This window comes from Colias philodice, chromosome 1 (assembly GCF_061535455.1).
Source record: "Colias philodice isolate Cphi_HAF_F1 chromosome 1, ilColPhil1 Martin Lab GWU primary, whole genome shotgun sequence".
Lineage (NCBI taxonomy): Eukaryota > Metazoa > Arthropoda > Insecta > Lepidoptera > Pieridae > Colias > Colias philodice.
This window is the reverse complement of record NC_143086.1, coordinates 6316581-6335698: the sequence shown is the minus strand read 5'-3', so window position 1 is coordinate 6335698 and position 19118 is coordinate 6316581. Positions and strand designations below refer to the sequence as shown.

Sequence of the window (19118 nt, the reverse complement as noted above, 5' to 3'; positions counted from 1 at the left end):
CCGATAAACGATAACCGAATAAGTAATAACATTATTTTATGTTAAAGGTCTTATCGGCACCAAGGAATACAGGAAGCCCGAATGGGTAACACATATGGAAGAATTACAAGCTGCATTACAAGGTTAGATTTTTATATTATAATGTATGTACAAAAATGAGTAAAATTTTGAACACAATATATTTTATAATTACTGGTGTTTTTTTAGCCACTCAATCAGTTCCAACTTTCGTACAAAATATATTATCTGAACGTGTTCAGGAAGGAGAAACCGTCACCTTTGATGCTATATTTAGTGGAAACCCCAGGCCAGGTGAGACTGTTTATGTAATTTCATTAAAAGTAACCTATAATGATAGAATAAATTATTAGATTCAATTATACCGCAATAGTCAGATTTATTCTATGAGTAATAATTATCATTTTTTACAGAAATTATTTGGTATAAAGATGAAAAACCGATAATGACAGATAGCAGCTTCCAAATTGAAACTAAGGATAATAGAACTATATGTAAGGTTAAGAAAGTAGCAAAGAAATCTGAGGGAACATACAGCTGCAAAGCAGTGAGTGATGTTGGCATGGCAATAACAAGGGCAACATTACAAGTATTTGAAGCTGATGAAAAGTTTGAAAAAATTAAAAAGAAAAGAGTGAAATCACTGAAACAGGAAACAATAAAAGAAGCTAAAGCTGAAACATTAATTGAAGAAACATCTTCGTCCGTAATCAAAACAGAAGTAGACGTTATGGAACAGCCTGATCATATAGTAGAAGCTAAAGAAGAGAAGGCAATCATGTCTGTAAAGGAACTAGATTATGTTGAAACTGTGGATGTTGCCACTTCCAAGAAAGTTGAGACTAAAGTAAAGAAATCTGTGCAAAGAAAACCCGAAAATATTGAACCAAAGATCACTCCTCACGATTATATAATAACATCTGAGGATACTACAGATGAATCAGTTGATTCATTTGAAAAGACTTCGTACAATTTGGAAAAAGTACAAACCAAGAAAGTCTTATCTGATTCACATTTGATCGCAGAAGTGAATGAATTATTAGAAGTAATCAATGCTAAGGAATTTGGTCCCGGCGAGTCGCCCTTACGTGAGCTAGCTACTATTGGATATATGTTAAGAAATGGTGTTACTGTTGAAGAAATTGAAATCTTATATGAATCGGAACATTTTCCTTCATTGAGAGTACCACAGTCACAATCGGCATTAGTACAATTAGTGGAAAGACAGGGCCACGGGGCCCTTATTACAGAAGTACTTACGGAAGAAACTGCGGAAAGCGAGGATATTATTGCAGCGAAGGTTGGTTTTAAAGCTTTCATGAAAATGGTGGAAATGAAACATACTTCAGTGGAAGAAGTAATAGCTCATTTGTACCCAGAAGATTTCACGCCTCGTTCCTGGGAACAAAAGGGAGCGCGTGAGGTAATTCATTTGCATTTTCCATATAATCAACGTAAACAACATGTACTACAATAATTATTATCATGTCGCAATTTTATTTTTATCAGTTAGTTATCCTAACCCTAGTGGATACGAATTCAACTAAACAAGAATCATTAAAATCAATTCAGTCGGTTTATACGTGGTGTAACTAACTCGATTTTCTTTTTTGTAATATATGTTTCGCAAACTTTAGACACTAATAAAAACAAAAGCTAGTCAATAAATTACTAAATCCATTCATATATTATTAGGACCTTACATTGTTTTATTTTGTGTTATTATATTTATTTTTTGACAATACATAATTGAGTATAAGCACATTATGAATCAACTCAGTGCTCCTTACGATTTTATTCTTACTACAAAAATACACAGTTTATTATTTCAAAAAAACGAATTGTTGCCCCATTAACCTTATTTTAATTTATATTTATCATGGTATTATATGGTTTCAGACAATAGAGACTGAAGTAAAAGAAAAAGCTGAAATACATGCCCCAGAAATTCACAAAGGTAACTTATATACATAATATACTACATTATCCTGTATTATACATATATTATTATTTAAAAAAAGACGGGTTGCACTCCGGGAGTGCCGGCAGAAGTGAAAACTTGATTATTAACGTTCAGCATGTTTGATATTTTGGAATGGTATCCGTCTTACGCGTGGAATATAAGGGCTTAAAAAAAAAACATCCGTCTTACGCTTTTTCGATCAGGCCACGTGTCCTGACGCGAGTTTAAGATTTTATACCCAACGCCGCTAAAGAAGTTTTCACTTCAAAAAATGAATTTCAACAATCAATAGTAATATTAAAAATCCTTTTAGTGGAATCATAGTCTTAAATTTAATTTATTCTGATGTTTTTTCAGACACACTGAAGATATCGGAAGATAAAATAAGTAAAAAAGGTAGGTTATTTAACTTTATGAGATATAGATTATTAATGAATGTTGGCTCATGCTAATTAACTTCGGCCATAATAATTTATAAATTAATAAGAATCTAATTTTAATAACACGGCTTTGCAATTATAATACTAAAAATTTGTCAATTATGTATAAGTATGTATTTAAATGGCACATATTTAATCTATATATCTATCGGAACAATTAAAAATATAGACTTTTAAAGTTTTACAGCTTTTACTGCGGTATTACTAATATGCGGTTACTAATTTGCACCAAACACTCAAATTATGACGTATAAAATTTAATTCAGCTTATCATCAGCAATTTACCTTCAAGACTGTGAGCTTTTGGATAAAATGTAGTTAGGCTAATCGTTGAAGTAAGTACCAATTCACATTTAAGTAACAATTGTAAATCTGTAGAAAGCTTATGTGTATTAATACTAAATTTACTTATCCAGTACTATTATATTTGTAATTATTATATTATTTTGTTTCTAAAATTTCGTACAATTCATCTACTATACTGTATTTCACAGATAACACTGAAATTGAACAAGTAAAACGCAAAAAACACACAAAACTGTCTAAAACATCTGAAGTCTACAATGAGGGTGTTACTGAAATCGTACAAAGCTCAAGACAACAGCGTCCAAAGGATGTTACTCAATTTGAACAAGAAGAAGAGACCATTTCCCTCGACGATGAACCAATACCTCTCGTAAAGAGTTTGCCCATGGACTTCCATGAAAATTTGATTGAAGTTATACCATCCAGTGAAGCAACGAACATTATTCCCGATGAAATAAATGAGCAAAAAGCTATTATAAAACTGGATACAAATCAATCCCTCATAAATGATATGCAGCAGTCACAAGAAAATGAAAAACCTTTACCAATAAATTCAAAATCAAAACATGTCATTAAGTCTACATTCACTGAAGCTGAACCGTTACAAGTTACTGAAATAGATATAGAACATTCAGTTGAAAAATACTTAGCAAGCGACGTAACCAACGAGAATGTAACAAATACGTATATTGTATCATCTGAAGGAGTAGAAACTTCTGAAACTATTGTTAATATTTCAGTAGGTCAAGTAGAAAATTTCGATCAACAAGAGGAAGTTGCGAAACCATCTCTCTTATTAAAAAATGCTATTAAGGTAACAGAACAATTTGCCCCAATTAAAGAAAGCCCTATATGTGACTCTTCTATAAAAGAGTCTGTTGCTGCCGTTACCATTTCTCCTCTTTCTGGCTTGAATGTAGAAGAAGTAAAACCCAATGATAAAGAGGAAGATTTGGTGACAAAACAGATTGATAAAAAAGTAACTCCAAAACCTAACTTTAGTTTATTAGAATCTATAGTAGTCGGGGAAGTATTTGTAGAGGATAAATCAGGGAAATACTACCCTGAATTAATAGTACCAACTGAAATGGCTAAAGAAGATGTTATAGTTTCGAATCAAATTTCAACAGAAATTCTTAATATTCAAGAAAAAGAGAGCGCGTTTGATATTCCAAAAGCACCAAGTTCACAAGAGGCAAAATTAAACCTTATCTCAAAAGATAGTATTGTCGTTTCTACTAATACTCCCCATGAAAAAGAAGGAAATTTAGAACCATTCAGCGATTCTTCAACAAACGCTAGTGTAGGTGAAGATATAAGAACTCACTTTAGCCTTGATAATTTAATAACAACTTCACACATTAAAGAATCCGAACTCCAACCAACTCAGTACGCGGAAAAACTGGCTAATGTTAGTTTTAATGAACATCAACACACATATAAAGTTGAAACGCAAATTCATGATTCCGAATATAGCCTGGAAAAGGAAAAACTAGCTAATGAGATGTATGCTCAGATGAATGTTACAGCATTACAAAAAAATATAACGGAAGAAGTTCAAGTTCATGAACGGGAAACAAGATTTCCAGTTAAAGAAGAAAAACCATCCATGACAGCAAATATTGAAATGGATGTTGCTGAACCAGTTATAATGTCTGAAACTGTTGGTATTTCACCAATGGATGAGTTTATGGTCTCAGAAAAGAAGGTAGATGAGATTGCTACAGAATCTTTTATAACGGAGACCGCTAAAACTATAAGCACACCATTTGTACATGATCAAGAAATTCCAGAGAACTATTCATTTAAAAAACCTGAAAATATTACAGTTTCGCTTACTCCAAACATGTCTTTAACTGTTTCACAAACGGAAACTTCTGACTCAGCGGAAAATCTTGGAATTAATAAAACACCTGAGCTAAATACTGCGCTTAAAGCACCAACACATCATTTGAAGACGCCTCTATCCGAAATAATAACTACTGCTGATCAGATAACACTTTTAAATGAATTCGAGCAAAAAACAGATACAGCCACGGAGCAAAGAGATATATTAAAAGAATTGTTAGTAACAGAAGCAACAGTAAGTGAACAAATCTGCCAGTTTGATCGTATTGAAATACCTAAAAATGAAGCAATAACTACCTTTTCAGAAAAAGAAAGTATTAATATTAGCGAAATAGTACCAAATGTTGCTGAGGATGTTTTTAAAACTATGCCTAGTGAAAACAAGAAAGCACAAATAAACATGGATGTAAATCACAAAGCTCCTGTAGTGTTAGAAGTTAGTTCTCGGGAATCCGCTAATGAATTTAATTTATCACTAACTCTCACCGAAGAAGCTTTAGTAAAACAAAATATTTTATCATCAGTTATGGTTTCTGAAAGTAAATGCTTGGATAGTCAAGGAATATTACAAGACTTTACAAAACCAGATGAAAAAACTATTACATCAGAAATTGTTCCATTACAGGATATTATTAGTGTAATGGAAACAGTACATAATGAAAAAGAAGGTACTTATGATAAAAGTGTCTCTCCTAAAAGCTATAGCGCTTCTTCTGATGTTTTTGGACACCCAGTTGCAGTCTCTTCTGAAACGGTAGCAGACTCCAGTGTTTCATTAACGTCAGATATCCATATGCCCAAACAAACTCAGGCTAATGTTGAAAATATACCGCATAAGGAATTGTGCGTCACATCTACCATTTTCAATGAGAAAGAAAGTACTCTTTTAAGGGAAAGTCCCGTCAACTTTACTGCTTCTACTGAAATATCTGAATGTGAGGCTTTGCTCATAGAAGAAAATAAAGCAGTAACAGAACCTTGCATTTTTAACGCTTCTAAAATATTACCTAAAGCAATCGCACAAAGTGACACAATAACTACAGAGGCTATTATACAAGAAGAAGTTTTAGTTAACATGCATGAGGGTTTGCTAAAAACTGATAATAAGGAATTACAAGCAACCAAGCCGTCTGTAACAATTAGTGGTTTGCGAGTGCCAGAATATAATGAAAAAGTACCGATCGAAAAAGAACTGAAATTGTCATTACCACAATTTCCAGATGAGCAAAAGGCTGATATATTACATAGTCATCATCATGGTATAATTACTTCCGAAGTTCTGTCTCAGACAGATAACATACGAGAAGCTCAAGATTTTCATATGTCTCTTAAAACGGCAGTTGGTAAAATTGATGAAATTTATAGAAAAGCTCCTGAAATTGAGGAGGTCGTTACAAATCAAGTTCCTGAAGAAATTTCATGTAATGATATTGACCAACAACGATCCATCATGACACATGTTGCAGCACACCACTTAGAGAGTACTGAAGTAGTGCCAGTGGAAAGTGAATCTATGATACCGAAGCAATCAATATCGGAAAATAAACTTACTGGCGAAATCATGCAAAGCCAAGCCATTGTAACAAGTTCTGTTGAAACTATGGAAAACGTGGACAATTATTGCAAACAAATAACTAAAGTACCGACTCAGGATGCCGACGTTGGTTTTGTACCTTTTTGCGGCACCGTAAATACAGAGGTCATAGTGTCCAATGATGTTGAAGGTATGCCGAAAATCTTGGAAAAGACTGTTAATGCAATTCGTACACAAGATGAGTTGAGGCAATATGTTCATGGATTCCAAGTTTTCAAAGGCGATACAGAATCTGAATTTGTTCCTTGTAAAATACCTTTGGACCAGGAAGCGAAAACGGCTCTTGTTGAATTAACGGCTAAGGAAATATTGGAGGTTCAATTCATTGAAGGAGAAAATGCCATACCTGGTGCAATCTCTGATGTTAATGTGAAGAAGGCAAGTGTTAGTCTTAACCAACAACAGTCGTTGTTAAATATAGAAGTGATTGCCCATGATAATAGTGAAGAACTTTGTATAGCAGAAAAACCAACAGCTAGTGCTATATCGAGTCAGGGGCTACAAGAAGCTATCGAGAAGTCTGAACAATTTATATTAGAAACGGAAAAACCATACAGTGGTGTAATACCAGCGTCTAAAGAAACAACAGGAGGCATTGAGGAACATAAATCTTTAGATGTAACTGAAATTATACCGACAGAATCAGAAATTGTCCTGAACACCATACCATCTACTCAGCAAACGGTATCAGCAGCTCATGATTTTGTTGTGAATTCTGGAATAAAAGTGAATGAAACAGTGTTTAACGAGCGTGAGGAGATATTTTCGACTGAAGATTTGAAAACTAGTAGTGCCGATGTGAATCTACGACCATCTGAGAGTATAAAAGTAATGGAAGATGTCGTAGCTGAAAAAGAAGAACTACTTAAAATTAATAAACTACCCGAAGCTGTTTCGAATGCTGTTAATTTAAGTCCACATAAGCACTTAAATGTGGAAATGTGGCAACTTGCAGAAACAGAAGCAGCTTTCATGGAAAAAGATAATGCAAAAGAAACTAGCGGCATTATTGATATAGAGACTTTTAAGTCACTAAATGTGAGTAAAATAGAACCAGAACAACTACATGAGGATTTGGAAATTATTGAGCCTTCTAAGTCACATAGCACTACTATAAATGTTCTTACTGGTGATCATCTTAGTGTATGCGAAACTTTGCCACTAGAACGAGAAACTAATTTACCCAAAACGGCACTCGAAAAAACAAGTCAAATTACTGCTACTTTAGATACATCAAAATATGTGACAATCATAGAAGTAAAACCAACAGAAAAAGAAAATTTATTTGATGGCGTATTTGAGCGACCAAGTCAATCTTGTACCTCAACTATTGAAACAACTTCATCTATTGAAGTACAAGAAGTTTTAACAAAAGAATCTGAACAATACATGTCAGCTGAAGATATTTCAAAAGTTGTTAAGTCAAATTTAGTTGTTGAACCCCAACATCATGTTTTTGTGAGCGATGTATCAGTTAAAGAACGTGAAGAAAACTTAAATATTGATACTTTCCCGTCATGTAAAAATGAAAATATTGGTATAATAACAGCTAAGCATATTTTAACATTTGAAAATGTTCCAATGGAGATTGAATCAGATGTTATATGCAAAGATTTTAATAAACCTGAGAATGCTCATCAAGATCGTGTTATATTAGAAGGGCTGTATAGTGAGCAGCCAAATATTTTAGAGCACGCTCAGGAAATCACAACAAAAATCCCTTCAGACGTCGTGCTTAATGTCAAGGCAGATATTGACAGTCTAAAAGCGGCAAATCAAAGTACAGTAACTGTACAAGAACATCCTGAACAATTGCCAAATTTCATACAAACAAAAGTAAAAGCAACAGAAACATCTGTCCCAGAACAAGATGTTTTGGAAACGTTATTGACACAAGTTATGGAAAGTACTGATAAGTTAAGTGACCAAGAGATGTCAATAGAAAGCAAAGCACAATTGCATGTAGAAACTCATAAAAACATTTTTACACAGGAATATATAACTCACGATGTGCCTAAAGATTTAGTTCACCAAAAAGGTGAGGAATTACACGCTGAAAAAAGTTTATCAGAGTTGCAACCTGTTCAAGAAACTGAGGTAATCACTGAGGAAAGAACTGAAATGTTAAGTAAACTTGCTGCTGTTAAGGATGGAACAGCTACTGAGAGTCATGTTATCCAACAAAGTATAGAAAATGTAAGGCCGGAGTTATTTGAAAATACTGGCGATTTAATAAACCAGTTTAAACCTAACCTTACGAAAGCTTCTCTTGACTTGGAAACACATGTTAGCTTTAGTGTTTCTGAAAATTCTACTCAAGAAATACCATTACTGTTAAAAATTGAGTCAGACCAACCAATCAAAGGTAGAAAAGTGATTCCTGAAATGAATCCTTTAGAACAAATTGAAGTAGTTTATGACGAACAAATAACGGATGTTCAAAAACAAATAATAAATAAGGAAAATATTAAATCCAAAACAATCGAAATGTTACCGATCACTCAATTAGATGTTATAGTAAGTGATAATGTAACAGACACTGACTTTAAACAAAGTTCTCCTCGTGATAAGGCCTCCTTATCAATGACAACAGTGGAAGGGATACATGTTCTTGAAGTTAACGATGAGTGTTCTTCGAAACCTATTCCAAAAACAGATAATATGGTCGTCAATGCCACAACAACTCTTACTCCATTACCACACATACAGTGCGTAGAAAATATTGTTGATTCTCAATTAGAAGAATTAGTTACTCACACAAGCAAATTAAAAACAGTCACTGTTACAACACCATCCATAACACCGTTAATAGTTTCTGAACATGAATGCTTACAACATGAGTCTGTAATTCCATCGAAACTATCGCCAGAAAAACAAAAAGCTAAGACTGGTGTTACGGTATCACAAGTACTTGAGGTAAATAATGAGTTTATAAATGAGCAAACGCAACCTTATGATGATGAGAAACCCAGCGTGCATCAATCTAATTTAACAAGTGTGGAAGATCAATCTATTGAGGTTATACAGCCAGTAGTGCATACGATGGGTAAGTGTACTGATACTACAATCCTGCTTTATATCACGAATTCCTTTTGTTCAATTGCCGTTATCATCTCGCTAAACTGCAAGAAAAAATAATGGCTATAAAACGAAAATACTTACTTAATAATTTTCCGAGTATTTTATCTTAGGAGTATGCTTTTATTATTGATTTTGACTATCCGGATAGTAGAGAGGTGGGGAAAACTGGGTAAAATAAATAAATATTACATAAATATTAATGAAGAATTTGTTCTGAATGAGCAAAAAAAGATTTGAAACTTCCCTTATTAATTATTATTATGACCATAAACAGCAAATTATTCATTATTGCACAAATATCATGAATATTTTTTTATGTAATTGCTATTTACTATTAATAATTATAGATCATCTTATATCAAGAAAGGAGGCTTTCAGTTTTTCGAGAATTTTCCAGATAAGCAATGTGAATTAACAAATATAATAATTTTTGAAAAAAAAAAATAGTTTCTTTTACTTACAATAACCTCATTTAATTCATTAGACCAAATTTGTTTAATAGAACATTATACAAGCAGTGTCGCGTGGTTTCACTTACAGAAGAAAATCAACTCATGTGTTATTCTGATGTATAACATAATATTATATTACTGTAAATTTTCACTTATAATACCACAAGAGCTTCAAAATTATCGGGTATTTTCCGATAGGTTCGTTGCAAACAAATGAAGGAGTCAAGTTTTTAGTCAAGGTTAAAAAATCACGAGCGCGAAGCGCGAGTGATTTTTCCTGAAAAACTTGACGACTTTATTTGTTTGCAGGGAACCTTGAGGGAAATTTCACAATTGAATTCAACCTGTCAGTTTGACGTCAACGACCAGAGAAAATTTTCAAAAAATTATCAGTATAATACCATGTAGGTTGTACCACGTGACGTCGAATGGTGCAATTCTATTGGTCGATATTTGGGTCGGAAAAATAATCATCGAAATCCGTCCAGTTAGTGATACATTTTTAAAGAATAGAAAACATTCGATCACGAGACGAGATTTTAGAAGCCTATCCTCTCGGCCATCCGTGATCCCGCATCAACAATCGAATTTAATCTACTTTTAACTTATTCAGGTTTTGTGTGTCTAAGCGATATCCCATGCCATTTATTAAGATGATTATACCAACCAACATGTAAAATTATTTTAATGATTCCAATATTGGATTAAAAATTAACTAATATTAGTGTTAGTCTAACTGAAGTTCATACCACCATTTAATGACACATGCCAGGTTGTCTTTTGCCTAATAGTAGGGGAGCCCAGGATGCTAAATGTGGATTTACTCGAGCGTCACGGGAACCTATTAGAATTGGTAGATTAGACCATAGCGAGAAAAAAAGGTCCTATAATGTTTTCACTTTTAGCGGTGGGGAAGGGTTTTTTGATTTTTTTTAATTTAAAAAAGAAAAAAATTGGCTTGGAAATACTCAAGCGCGTTAGATATTGATATTTTGCATGCTCCAGGACGTCACTGAAAAAAAGTATACGTTAATCTGACGATTTAAGTGGCGATTTAATCGCTATGAAGAAAGGGTAAAAAATTAAAGTAATATTATTCGAGCGCGTCAGATTAATATATGGGGGGGTTAATTACAATATAAGAAGTCCCCATTTCGCTAATCTGACGATTCGAGCTCAACCTTAGGAATAGCTAAGGTACCGTCCCTTATAGTAATCTGACGCGCTCGAGTAAATCCCAAAATCCCCTCTTGGCCTCCCCTACTATAAGAAAAGATTTCATCGTGTCACAATTTCCACAGGAGACAAAGAATGTCTACTTACCGTAGAACAACTATGCTATAACCATATACTTTAATATTGTATATTACTAGCTGCTCGCCGCGGCATCGCATGGGTAGTACATGCAGTTTTTCTAATTGTTAGCAATAATTATTTAAAATATCATCAAATGCCTTTCAACCATTCTTTAGTCCTTGAGTTATGAGTGCTGTAACTTACACGACTTTCTTGACGATACGGTAATATAATAGTTTAAATCGATTATTATTAATCATATTCATCGTATTCATGAATGAACTCGCGAATTTCTTCTTTCTCTTCTATTGCAGCGGCGATGATTATACATATATATAACTAGGTTGACATATTAATTAATTTTAAGTGATACGCTTCCTAAATTTTAACCCTAATTTTTCTTAAATGTGTAATTACTCTGTTCTCAAACGTTTCATCGGAAATTTGCATATTATAACTTAAAAGGTTATCAGAACATAATTATATACCATAACATAACAGCTTTAAATAAGCAGCACTCAATTCAATTAACGCATTTACCTTATACTTTTATAACGAAATACACAAAACTAACAATTCAAACAAACTTATAAAGTAAAAATTTTCCAGACAAATCAGACATTTCATCAATTTCGCCCAAAACATCCGATATTGAAGAAACAGAAGAAATTGTTTCAAAGTTTGTAACTGCGCCGGGTCAAGACGAACCAATACAGATTAGAACTAAGAGAACAATAATAAGGAAAAAAAATCGGTCGAAAGTAAGCGAGGCATCATCAGGAGGTGACGTTGTAATAGAGGAATCTTTAGATGACGAATACCCTGATAAACAAAGAGAACCAAAAAGCTACGATGTCAAAATAGAAGAATATGTAGGAGACGAATCGTATATTCACTTTGACAATGATACGAGTACAATCGAGATGCCAGATGAATTTTTACAGATACCGAAAATGCACACGCAAGTACAAATCGAAGAAATGATGGATGAACAAATTGTTTTCAATAAAGAATCGACTACAAACGAAAGCGTAGCATCACTTGATCTATTAATCAAACCAGCAAAAATAATCCCTGTGGAAGATGAACCGGAAACAGTGGAGTTAACAGAAACCAAAACAGAGAAAGGTGAAGTGCAAAAAGTAAAAACTAAGAAGCGGCGAGTCAAGGGCAAAGATGGTGAGGTGCAAGAGGAGCATGAAATAACTGTAATAACTTCGACGACTGTCGAACCAGAGGAAGTTCAAGAAGTTCCAGAAGAGACTACCGTCGAAGAAAATGAAACACCTGAAGGTAAGGTTACAGTGAAAACAGTTAAGAAACGAACAAAGAAAACTAAAACAGTACACACTCCAGAAACTACACAAATAACAGAGGTCACAGACGAGAGCATTTCACCACTCGACCAATTACACGAACCAGAACAGGCCACTCCATTGGAAGATGAGCCTGAAACAGTGGAAATAACAGAAACCAAAACAGAGACGGGTGAAGTGAGAAAAGTGAAAACTAAGAAACGTCGAGTCAAGTGCAAAGATGGTAAGGTACAAGAGGTGCAAGAAATCACAGAAATTACTTCGACGACCGATGAACCAGATGAAGTTCAAGAAGTTCCCGAAGAGACTACCGTCGAAGAGATTGACACACCTGAAGGTAAGGTCACAGTGAAAACAGTCAAGAAACGTACAAAGAAAACTAAAACAGTACACACTCCAGAAACTACGCAAATTACAGATATTACTGACGAAAGCGTAACAACACTCGATCAATTACACGAACCAGAACAGGCCACTCCGTTGGTAGATGAACCTGAAACAGTTGAAATAACGGAAACCAAAACAGAGACGGGTGAAGTCCGAAAAGTGAAAACGAAGAAGCGTCGAGTCAAAGGCAAAGATGGTGAGGAGCAAGAGGTACATGAAATCACTGAAATCACTTCGACGAAGGATCAACCAGATGAAGTTCAAGAAGTTCCCGAAGAGATTACTGTCAAAGAGATTGACACACCTGAAGGTAAGGTCACAGTGAAAACAGTAAAGAAACGTACAAGGAAAACTAAAACAGTACACACACCAGACACTACTCAAATAACTGAGATCACAGACGAAAGCATCACACCACTGGAACAATTGCAAGAACCAGAACAGGCCACTCCGTTGGAAGATGAGCCTGAAACAGTGGAAATAACAGAAACCAAAACAGTGATGGGTGAAGTCCAAAAAGTAAAAACTAAGAAGCGGCGAGTCAAGGGCAAAGACGGTGTGGTGCAAGAGATACAAGAAATCACTGAAATCACTTCGACTACTGATGAACCAGAGGAAGTTCAAGATGTTCCCGAAGAGACAACCGTCGAAGAGATTGACACACCTGAAGGTAAGGTCACAGTGAAAACAGTTAAGAAACGAACAAAGAAAACAAAAACAGTACACACACCAGACACTACAAAAATAACAGAGGTCACAGACGAAAGCATTACACCACTGGAACAAATGCAAGAACCAGAACAGGCCACTCCGTTGAAAGATGAGCCTGAAACAGTGGAAATAACAGAAACCAAAACAGAGACGGGTGAAGTCCGAAAAGTAAAAACTAAGAAGCGACGAGTCAGGGGCAAAGATGGTGTGGTGCAAGAGATACAAGAAATCACTGAAATCACTTCGACTACTGATGAACCAGAGGAAGTTCAAGATGTTCCCGAAGAGACAACAGTCGAAGAGATTGACACACCTGAAGGTAAGGTCACAGTGAAAACAGTTAAGAAACGAACAAAGAAAACTAAAACAGTACACACACCAGACACTACCCAAATAACTGAGATCACAGACGAAAGCATCACACCACTGGAACAATTGCAAGAACCAGAACAGGCCTCTCCGTTGGAAGATGAGCCTGAAACAGTGGAAATAACAGAAACCAAAACAGAGACGGGTGAAGTGAGAAAAGTTAAAACTAAGAAACGTCGAGTCAAGGGCAAAGATGGTAAGGTAGAAGAGGTGCATGAAATCACCGAAATCACTTCGTCGACCGATGAACCAGCAGAAATTCATGAGGTTCCTGAAGAGACTACCATCGAAGAAATTGACACACCTGGAGGTAAGGTCACAGTGAAAACAGTTAAGAAACGAACAAAGAAAACTAAAACAGTACAAACACCAGAAACTACACAAATAACAGAGGTCACAGACGAAAGCATCACACCACTGGAACAATTGCAAGAACCAGAACAGGCCACTCCGTTGAAAGATGAGCCTGAAACAGTGGAAATAACAGAAACCAAAACAGAGACGGGTGAAGTCCGAAAAGTAAAAACTAAGAAGCGACGAGTCAGGGGCAAAGATGGTGTGGTGCAAGAGATACAAGAAATCACTGAAATCACTTCGGCTACTGATGAACCAGAAGAAGTTCAAGAAGTTCCCGAAGAGACAACCGTCGAAGAGATTGACACACCTGAAGGTAAGGTCACAGTGAAAACAGTTAAGAAACGAACAAAGAAAACCAAAACAGTACAAACACCAGACACTACTCAAATAACCGAGATCACAGACGAAAGCATTACTCCACTTGATCAACCACTGGAACCGGAACAGGCCACTCCGTTGGAAGATGAGCCTGAAACAGTGGAAATAACAGAAACTAAAACAGAGACGGGTGAAGTCCGAAAAGTTAAAACTAAGAAGCGGCGAGTCAAGCGCAAAGACGGTGTGGTGCAAGAGATACAAGAAATCACTGAAATCACTTCGACTACTGATGAACCAGAGGAAGTTGAAGAAGTTCCCGAAGAGACTACCGTCGAAGAAATTGACACACCTGGAGGTAAAGTCACAGTGAAAACAGTTAAGAAACGAACAAAGAAAACTAAAACAGTACAAACACCAGAAACTACACAAATAACAGAGGTCACAGACGAAAGCATCACACCACTGGAACAATTGCAAGAACCAGAACAGGCCACTTCGTTGAAAGATGAGCCTGAAACAGTGGAAATAACAGAAACCAAAACAGAGACGGGTGAAGTCCGAAAAGTAAAAACTAAGAAGCGACGAGTCAGGGGCAAAGATGGTGTGGTGCAAGAGATACAAGAAATCACTGAAATCACTTCGGCTACTGATGAACCAGAAGAAGTTCAAGAAGTTCCCGAAGAGACAACCGTCGAAGAGATTGACACACCTGAAGGTAAGGTCACAGTGAAAACAGTTAAGAAACGAACAAAGAAAACCAAAACAGTACAAACACCAGACACTACTCAAATAACCGAGATCACAGACGAAAGCATTACTCCACTTGATCAACCACTGGAACCGGAACAGGCCACTCCGTTGGAAGATGAGCCTGAAACAGTGGAAATAACAGAAACTAAAACAGAGGCGGGTGAAGTCCGAAAAGTTAAAACTAAGAAGCGGCGAGTCAAGCGCAAAGACGGTGTGGTGCAAGAGATACAAGAAATCACTGAAATCACTTCGACTACTGATGAACCAGAGGAAGTTGAAGAAGTTCCCGAAGAGACTACCGTCGAAGAAATTGACACACCTGGAGGTAAAGTCACAGTGAAAACAGTTAAGAAACGAACAAAGAAAACTAAAACAGTACAAACACCAGAAACTACACAAATAACAGAGGTCACAGACGAAAGCATCACACCACTGGAACAATTGCAAGAACCAGAACAGGCCACTTCGTTGAAAGATGAGCCTGAAACAGTGGAAATAACAGAAACCAAAACAGAGACGGGTGAAGTCCGAAAAGTAAAAACTAAGAAGCGACGAGTCAGGGGCAAAGATGGTGTGGTGCAAGAGATACAAGAAATCACTGAAATCACTTCGGCTACTGATGAACCAGAAGAAGTTCAAGAAGTTCCCGAAGAGACAACCGTCGAAGAGATTGACACACCTGAAGGTAAGGTCACAGTGAAAACAGTTAAGAAACGAACAAAGAAAACCAAAACAGTACAAACACCAGACACTACTCAAATAACCGAGATCACAGACGAAAGCATTACTCCACTTGATCAACCACTGGAACCGGAACAGGCCACTCCGTTGGAAGATGAGCCTGAAACAGTGGAAATAACAGAAACTAAAACAGAGGCGGGTGAAGTCCGAAAAGTTAAAACTAAGAAGCGGCGAGTCAAGCGCAAAGACGGTGTCGTGCAAGAGGTACATGAAATCACTGAAATCACTTCGCCTACTGATGAACCAGAGGAAGTTCAAGAAGTTCCCGAAGAGACAACTGTCGAAGAGATTGACACACCTGAAGGTAAGGTCACAGTGAAAACAGTTAAGAAACGAACAAAGAGAACTAAAACAGTACACACACCAGACACTACTCAAATAACTGAGATCACAGACGAAAGCATTACACCACTCGATCAAGCACTTGAACCGGAACAGGCCACTCCGTTGGAAAATGAGCCTGAAACAGTGGAAATAACAGAAACTAAAACAGAGGCGGGTGAAGTCCGAAAAGTTAAAACTAAGAAGCGGCGAGTCAAGAGCAAAGACGGTGTGGTGCAAGAGATACAAGAAATCACTGAAATCCCTTCGACTACTGATGAACCAGAGGAAGTTGAAGAAGTTCCCGAAGAGACTACCGTCGAACAGATTGACACACCTGAAGGTAAGGTCACAGTGAAAACAGTTAAGAAACGAACAAAGAAAACTAAAACAGTACACACACCAGACACTACTCAAATAACCGAGATCACAGACGAGAGCATTACACCACTCGATCAACCACTTGAACCGGAACAGGCCACTCCGTTGGAAGATGAGCCTGAAATAGTGGAAATAACAGAAACCAAAACAGAGACGGGTGAAGTCCGTAAAGTAAAAACTAAGAAGCGGCGAGTCAAGGGCAAAGACGGTGTGGTGCAAGAGATACAAGAAATCACTGAAATCACTTCCACTACTGATGAACCAGAGGAAGTTCAAGAAGTTCCCGAAGAGACAACAGTCGAAGAGATTGACACACCTGAAGGTAAGGTCACATTGAAAACAGTTAAGAAACGAACAAAGAAAACTAAAACAATACAAACACCAGAAACTACACAAATAACAGAGGTCACAGACGAAAGCATCACACCACTGGAACAATTGCAAGAACCAGAACAGGCCACTCCGTTGGAAGATGAGCCTGAAACAGTGGAAATAACAGAAACTAAAACAGAGGCGGGTGAAGTCCGAAAAGTTAAAACTAAGAAGCGGCGAGTTAAGAGCAAAGACGGTGTGGTGCAAGAGATACAAGAAATCACTGAAATCACTTCGACTACTGATGAACCAGAGGAAGTTCAAGAAGTTCCCGAAGAGACTACCGTCGAACAGATTGACACACCTGAAGGTAAGGTCACAGTGAAAACAGTTAAGAAACGAACAAAGAAAACAAAAACAGTACACACACCAGACACTACTCAAATAACTGAGATCACAGACGAAAGCATCACACCACTGGAACAATTGCAAGAACCAGAACAGGCCACTCCGTTGGAAGATGAGCCTGAAACGGTTGAAGTAACGGAAACAAAAACGGAAACCGGTGAAGTCAGAAAAGTTAAAACTAAGAAGCGTAGAGTCAAGGGAAAAGATGGTGTGGTGCAAGAGGTACATGAAATCACTGAAATCACTTCGACTACTGATGAACCAGAGGAAGTTCAAGAAGTTCCTGAAGAGACAACCGTCGAAGAGATTGACACACCTGAAGGTAAGGTCACAGTGAAAACAGTTAAGAAACGAACAAAGAAAACTAAAACAGTACACACACCAGACACTACTCAAATAACCGAGATCAAAGACGAAAGCATTACACCATTCGATCAACCACTTGAACCGGAACAGGCCACTCCGTTGGAAGATGAGCCTGAAACAGTGGAAATAACAGAAACCAAAACAGAGACGGGTGAAGTCCGTAAAGTAAAAACTAAGAAGCGGCGAGTCAAGAGCAAAGACGGTGTGGTGCAAGAGATACAAGAAATCACTGAAATCACTTCAACTACTGATGAACCAGAGGAAGTTCAAGAAGTTCCCGAAGAGACAACCGTCGAAGAGATTGACACACCTGAAGGTAAGGTCACAGTGAAAACAGTTAAGAAACGAACAAAGAAAACAAAAACAGTACACACACCAGACACTACTCAAATAACTGAGATCACAGACGAAAGCATCACACCACAGGAACAATTGCAAGAACCAGAACAGGCCACTCCGTTGGAAGATGAGCCTGAAACGGTTGAAGTAACGGAAACAAAAACGGAAACCGGTGAAGTCAGAAAAGTAAAAACTAAGAAGCGTAGAGTCAAGGGAAAAGATGGTGTGGTGCAAGAGGTACATGAAATCACTGAAATCACTTCGACTACTGATGAACCAGAGGAAGTTGAAGAAGTTCCCGAAGAGACTACCGTCGAACAGATTGACACACCTGAAGGTAAGGTCACAGTGAAAACAGTTAAGAAACGAACAAAGAAAACTAAAACAGTACACACACCAGACACTACTCAAATAACCGAGATCACAGACGAGAGCATTACACCACTCGATCAACCACTTGAACCGGAACAGGCCACTCCGTTGGAAGATGAGCCTGAAACAGTGGAAATAACAGAAACCAGAACAGAGACGGGTGAAGTCCGAAAAGTAAAAACTAAGAAGCGGCGAGTCAAGGGCAAAGACGGTGTGGTGCAAGAGATACAAGAAATCACTGAAATCACTTCGACGACCGATGAACCAGAGGAAGGTCCAGAAGTTCCCGAAGAGACAACAGTCGAAGAGATTGACACACCTGAAGGTAAGGTCACAGTTAAAACAGTTAAGAAACGTACAAAGAAAACTAAAACAGTACACACACCAGACACTACTCAAATAACTGAGATCACTGACGAAAGCATCACACCACTGGAACCATTGCAAGAACCAGAACAGGCCACTCCGTTGGAAGATGAGCCTGAAACAGTGGAAATAACAGAAACCAAAACAGAGACAGGTGAAGTCCGAAAAGTAAAAACTAAGAAGCGGCGAGTCAAAGGCAAAGACGGTGTGGTGCAAGAGGTACATGAAATCACCGAAATCACTTCGTCGACCGATGAACCAGCAGAAATTCATGAAGTTCCTGAAGAGACTACCACCGAAGAAATT

The 19118-nt window shown here is 37.0% G+C and overlaps 1 protein-coding gene across 1 annotated transcript in view; it reads left to right on the top strand.

The window, feature by feature from the left end:
• The window catches only part of LOC149491154 (uncharacterized), a 103968-nt gene that overhangs the window by 49920 nt on the left and 34930 nt on the right, over positions 1 to 19118 (top strand). The window contains exons 28-35 of the mRNA XM_089700596.1: positions 48 to 122; positions 208 to 312; positions 432 to 1441; positions 1918 to 1975; positions 2339 to 2377; positions 2916 to 9215; positions 11608 to 14646; positions 14767 to 19031. Coding sequence (XP_089556722.1) covers positions 48 to 122; positions 208 to 312; positions 432 to 1441; positions 1918 to 1975; positions 2339 to 2377; positions 2916 to 9215; positions 11608 to 14646; positions 14767 to 19031 — 14891 coding nt within the window. The remainder of the gene's footprint in view (positions 1 to 47; positions 123 to 207; positions 313 to 431; positions 1442 to 1917; positions 1976 to 2338; positions 2378 to 2915; positions 9216 to 11607; positions 14647 to 14766; positions 19032 to 19118) is intronic.